The sequence below is a fragment of the Mastomys coucha genome, unplaced genomic scaffold (genome assembly GCF_008632895.1).
Source record: "Mastomys coucha isolate ucsf_1 unplaced genomic scaffold, UCSF_Mcou_1 pScaffold21, whole genome shotgun sequence".
Lineage (NCBI taxonomy): Eukaryota > Metazoa > Chordata > Mammalia > Rodentia > Muridae > Mastomys > Mastomys coucha.
Genome location: NW_022196904.1, coordinates 71650549 through 71656772, shown reverse-complemented (window position 1 = coordinate 71656772; position 6224 = coordinate 71650549). Strand labels below are relative to the sequence as shown.

General features: G+C 48.5%; 1 protein-coding gene across 2 annotated transcripts in view; it reads left to right on the top strand.

Moving 5' to 3' along the window:
- Positions 1-3311, top strand: part of Homer2 (homer scaffold protein 2) — a 97151-nt gene extending 93840 nt beyond the window's left edge. For both annotated transcript variants that reach the window (XM_031387187.1, XM_031387186.1), the window contains exons 8-9: positions 942-1022; positions 2182-3311. In XM_031387187.1, coding sequence (XP_031243047.1) covers positions 942-1022; positions 2182-2370 — 270 coding nt within the window. In that variant the 3' untranslated portion in view covers positions 2371-3311. The remainder of the gene's footprint in view (positions 1-941; positions 1023-2181) is intronic.
- The last annotated feature ends 2913 nt before the right edge of the window (positions 3312-6224 follow it).

Here is a 6224-nt window from a genome sequence, read left to right as displayed (position 1 = left end):
AGTGCACACACAGAGCAGCACCCCCTAGTGCACACACAGAGCAGCCCCTAGTGCACACACAGAGCAGCCCCTAGTGCACACACAGAGCACCCCCTAGTGCACACACACGTCACCACTTTTCAAGAGCAAAATACTAATGGAAGGAGTTGCAGAGATAAACTATGGAACAGAGACTGAAGGAAGAACAATCTAGAGACTGCTCCACCTGGGAATCCTTCCCATAGTCAATCATCATCAAACCCAGACACTATTGTGGGTGCCAGCAAGTGCTGGCTGACAGGAAGGAGCCTGATATAGCTGTCTCCTGAGAGGCTCTGCCAGTGCCTGACTAATACTGAAGTAGAGGCTCACAGCCATCCATTGGACTGAACACAGGGTCCCCAGTGAAGGAGTTAGAGAAAGGGCCCAAGGAGCTGAAGGGTTTGCAGCCCCTTAGGACAAACAACAATATGAACTAACTAGTACCCTCAGAGCTCCCAGGGACTAAAACACCAACCAAAGAGTACACATGGAGGGACTCATGGCTCCAGCAGCATATGTATAGCAGAGGATGGCAAAGTCAGTCATCAATAGGAGGAGAGGCCCTTGGTTCTGTGAAGGTTCTATGCCCCAGTGTAGGGGAATGCTGGGGCCAGGATGTGGGAGAGGGTAGGTTGGTGAGCAGGGGGAAAGGGGAGGGAACAGGGATTTGTTTTGTTTTGTTTTGTGTTGTTTTTTTCCCGGAGGGGAAACTGGAAAAGGATATATCATTTGAAATGTAAATAAAGAAAATAATAAAGAAAAAGAAAAAGGAAAAGAAAAAAAAGAGTATGCTTTAATATCTCTCTGTCTCTGTTTCTTTCTCTCTCTCTCTCTCCCTCTCTCTCTCTCTTTCCCTCCCTCCCTCTCTCTCCCCCCTTCCCCCTTTCTCTGTGTGTCTTAAAAATGTCTGTCTCCCTTAGGAGTTGAAGGATCTCCGAAAACAAAGTGAAATCATACCTCAGCTCATGTCCGAGTGTGAATATGTCTCTGAGAAGTTAGAGGTAAGGGTGTGCATTGGTTCTGAGGTGATTGGCATGGCCCTGACTCCTCCATTCCCTCTCATGTTTATACCTAGGATGGTCAAGGCTGGGTTTCCACTTAGGAACTACCAGTGATGGCATGTCAAGAGCACCCCTGGGGCCTCAACAACTTACACAAAGGTTCTTACGCACAGCCAGAGTGTGGGTGATGTTTCTCACTCACAGGAAATCCCTGCAGAACTGCAGCCAGTAAGGCGGGGGCATGGGAGTGGCCTGGGTGTCTGGACAGGGTCAGGTGCAAGCCCACCTTAGCCTCTTCCCAGTTCTTGCCTTTGGATGCTGACCTTAAACCGACCTTCCTCATTACCATCTACAAAATGAGGGGTTTTCTTCTCCCTCTGTGGTTTCCTCACTCCAGTCCTCTTGACCTACACAGGGATACTTTATTGAATTGCACAACCCCAGGACTGCATTGATAACCAGCTTCTGGGCACATATTCAAGAAAGTCCTAGTTTAGCACCACAAAATAAAGCTCTTCCGTGGCATTAAGAGTCCTCCCTCACAAAGGACGAGAGGTCAGCTAGAAGTTAAGAAAGCAAGCCATGGCTGGTGAGATGGCTCAGCGGGTAAGAGCACTGACTGCTCTTCCAAAGGTCCTGAGTTCAGATCCCAGCAACCACCCATAATGAGATCTGACACCCTCTTCTGGTGTGTCTGAAAACAGCTACAGTGAATTAACGCTGGAGCAAGCGGAGCCAGAGCAGGCAGGGCCAGCAGAAGGTCCTGAGTTCAATTCCCAGCAGCCATACACAAGATAGGTCATGGCCATCTGTACAGCTACAGTGTACTCATACACATAAAAAAATAAAATAAAATAAATCTTTAAAAAAAAAAAGAAAGAAAGAAAGCCATGTTCACTGTCCATGTGTTCTGGCTTTGGTATGATATAAATGAAAGGACGGGGCCTCAGATTTCTGGTTCTCTGTTGGGACCTTTGTGAAGCCCCCTTGAGCAGGACTCTGCATTCTGCATTTCTGGTTGCTGCTTAGGTGTTCAGGCCTTCTAATCCTTCTCTAGGAAGACTATCTTCCTAACCTGAGTGGTGAGCGTTTGCTGGGCGTTCAGCTGTTTTCAGTGATGGCTCCATCAGTCACTGCCTTCTCCCTTTTGTCCCATCAGGCGGCAGAAAGAGACAATCAAAACTTGGAAGACAAAGTGCGGTCTCTAAAGACAGACATCGAGGAGAGTAAATACCGGCAGCGCCACCTGAAAGGGGAGTTGAAGAGCTTCCTTGAGGTGCTGGATGGGAAGATCGATGACCTCCATGACTTCCGCCGAGGGCTCTCCAAGTTAGGCACAGATAACTAGGGTGGGGCAGAGCCTAGATCTCGAGTCGCAAGTGTGAGTGAGAGGTGAAGTAGGTGTAGGACATTCTCCATTTGCTTCTGTAAATGCAGGTGCGTTCTGTCTGTCTCCAGACCGGTTGTGCCGTCCACTCACTCCTCCAGAATAGGAAATCTCTCAATTCTCTGGCTTTGTGAGGTCGTGGACAACTGGAAGCTTCTGACTCAGGGATCCAGAACTTGGTCTACCTTAGCCGTTTACGCAGTCGGGGCAAGGATGTTTAGATCTTCCCTTAAGGGCTGTTGCAACTGGGGATGGGGGGAAAGTATTTTCTAATCCAAGCATCGTTATCCTTTACAACAGGCCTTTGGGCACCTTCTGCTGCGTGGCATCCAGTGTATGTGACTCTCCAACAGATTCTAGACCACAGGCATATGGAGGGAGCATCTTTTTCCCAATATGCATTGTGTTGCTTTAGCAGATGTAGCTAACTAACCTTTTGATGTTGTGACATGGCATCATCAACCACAAAGTTCATACTGAAAAACTGCACAATTGATTTACCCAAAAAGAAATAGTTGTCAAAAAAAAAAAAAACTTAAAATGTTTTAAGTAAATATACTCCTTTGGGTTGGAGCACATTCACAGTCACCCTTGGCTGCATGTGGCCTTTGGGCTGTAGGTCAGATATACCTACTTGAAAGGAACCATTTAGGGGAGTCTTATCCAGAGGGGTGTGCATACTGACAGGGAATTACTTATACCTACTATGACCCATCCTCCCTTGATTTGTTATGATTGCAACAATGTTCTTTTTTTTGTTTGTTAGTTTTTTGTTTCATTTTGTTTGTTTTTGTTTTCTAATTTCAGAGCAGATGCTTAAGCTGTGGAAACAGAATGCAGGGAGGGTATCTAGCAGAGTCTGAGTTCGTAATAGGTGCTTAATAAACATTTATTCAATTAAACATATAAACAGAATTTAGTGTTTTAATCAAACCACACAGCAGAGTTCAGACCCTCGTTGAACAACACATCATCTTTGTTATACTGAAGTAATTATCAGAAATGAATGGAGTTTACTGTACTCAAACCTAGACTTGGCTCTGAGGCATGGACTGTGGCAAGGTAGTCATCACAGACTACTCTGAGGCCCTCCTGCAGGGACCCCAGCCATGATCCTTCTAGAGGACATTGCCTCTGGGGCCTCCTTCTCTTCCAGGCAGAGGGCCTGTAGCTGGAGACTTTTTGGGTACTGGGAGAGCATGGTATAGGAACTAGCCTGGGAGGCTCGGCTCCCCATAATAAACAGGTTTGAACAATAGCAAAGCCATCCTACAGGCCATGAGGCCTGTGACAGAGACGCTCCTCCCAGATCTGCCATGCCTTTCCCAGTTCCCACTAAGGAAGGGCCTGCAGCCGAAAAGCTCTCTGCTCACAGACAACTTCTTAGGGGAGCCATTAGACATTCAGGTTCACAGGCATTCCTCCTTAGGAGAGATTGCACACAGGAGGCAAGGTGTGTTAACCCTGGCCTGCAACACTCCTAAATGCCTTGGGTAAGGGAAACGTTGGTTCCCTACCTGTCTAAGAACCCCCTAGATGTGTCCACATGGGATCAGAAGTTCTTCCTCTTGAATGAGAGAACAGCCTGAGGAAGGGGCTAGGCTTGGCATGTTCAAGACTCAGGCCCTGTCGTCACTTCCAAGTCCTCAGCTCTCCTTGCAGTGGCTGACGAGTTCACTCTGGGCAAGGAACCAGACTGGGATAAAAAAGGAAGGAAGGCAGGTGACATGGAAGGCTGAGTTCTGCTAGGGGGTGACACCATCAAGTTGGGGTGTTTTATGCAACAGAGTGGTCACCTCTGATGTAATTCAGCCCAGGGTGCTGCCAGCCCCTCCTTTCTCCACAGCACCCAAGAGTTCTCAAGTCAGTAGTAGCAGGTGCTACTGGTGCACCAAGAGAACACAGACTGGGTTAGCTATGACCCAGCATGGGCTAAGGGGAACTCTCCTTAGGCCATCTTGGCCCCTTTGCCTGCCAGCAGCCTGGGCATGTGGCTCCCAAGAGCAGTGGACACTGGGGCCATCAGCTCAGGCTTCAGATGAGCTTCTATCTGCAGGAGACAGAATCATGTAGAAGGAGCTCTCTTGGCTGTCTGGAGTGTGATCTGGTGGCATGATCATATGAGGACACTTGCTAAAGCTACTGAATTGGAAGTGTAGAAAGTTCTAGAAGTTATGAGCCCAGAGGGCTGGCTGTAAGGTTGAAACCATGATTCCTTGTTCTTAGCCACTGGAGGTTTTGGCAAGTTTCTTGTAGCCAGTAGGTGCGGGAAATAGAGTTTTTGTACTCTGACTCAAGCAACCCCCAAACTGCCACAACCCATGAGCCTAAGAGACTAGGGACTCCCCTAAAGAGTGATTTAGGCTCCAAACAAGCACTGAACCTCACTTTCATCTGCTTCCTCTAAGACCTCATCATTCTTCATTTGCTTTCTTTTTTTTTTTTTTTTTTGGTTTTTCGAGACAGAGTTTCTCTGTGTAGCCCTGGCTGTCCTGGAACTCACTCTGTAGACCAGGTTGGCGTAGAACTCAGAAATCCGCCTGCCTCTGCCTCCCAAGTGCAGGGATTAAAGGCGTGCGCCACCACCGCCCGGCTATTTGCTTTCTTTTTAAGAACAGTCATGGCCCAGGAAGAGCCTGGAAGGTCAACCATAGGCTGACCCTGCCCTGTCTGCAGCCTCTGGCGCTGTAAAAGGTAGACTCTATACGGAGCACACAACCCACTGAAGTTGTTCCGTATCCACTCACACTGGTGGGACATACCTTCATTTATCATGACGTCCAGCCCAGTCTTAAGACTGTTGTCGTGGCCTCAAATCCTGGGCAGGTGGGTGTGAGCAGTTTTCCTCCCAGCAATTATGGCCACAGAGTACTGCCCGCAGAGCCTGGTGTCAGATGAGATCTGGCCTTGGCAGTCTGCACCTTGCTTAGCTTGCATTCTGCAGCCATCCACATGGAACCTAAAAGAGGCCAAGAAAACCTCAGAACCCTTTAGCCATGATCCACATGCATTTCTGATATGGGGCTGGGGCAGGGCTGGGGCCATGGTTCTGGTGCCCAGGAATGAGAGACCACTGGAGGGAAGAAACAACCCATGCTAGACCTCCAATCATCTCCTTCCATGGCATCTCCCCAAGTGCTGTCACTTTAGACTTTAATTGGGTGAGAGAATTTGGCAGAGATTATCAACAGGAATCGGAGGCAGAGTAGCATGCCCAGGGTAACCCAGCTGTGGCCAGCAGCACAGGCGCTTGGGTCTCCTGGACCATGATTCGCTGTTCTCCAATGAGCCATATTGTCACTCTCCCTTTGGTGTGTCCCTTAGACGCCAAGAAGAAATAAATCACCCTCTGCCCTATTAAAAACATGTTGCAACTATATTAATTTCAGTGTGTGTGTCCACAGCAAAGAACAGTCAACAGGGATGAGGCAGAATTGTTCACCATACACAGTAAGGCCCGCTTCTTTTGAATGATTCTGCTTTGTAGGGATCTCTTCAATGATCTCTGCTTGGAGAGGCCAGTTTGGTGGAACACTGTCTGGCTTTGAATTCTTTGCTGATGGCTTGAATGGAGGCACACAAGTCTTTTTAAAGAGGGGGGAAGGCCGTTGATGGCCGAGAGAGACAGGAACAGGCCCAGAGATGGCTGATCCAGGCGAACCGCAGTTGGGGAGGTGCAGACTCATCCAGTATACAGAGCAGTTTGCATGCGCGACAGGCTGTCCACAGGGGGAGCTGCATGCTCCACAGACAGCCTTGAACGTGATGGGCAGGGGCAAGTACTGCATTTGATGGGAGTGTGAGATAGCTCACAT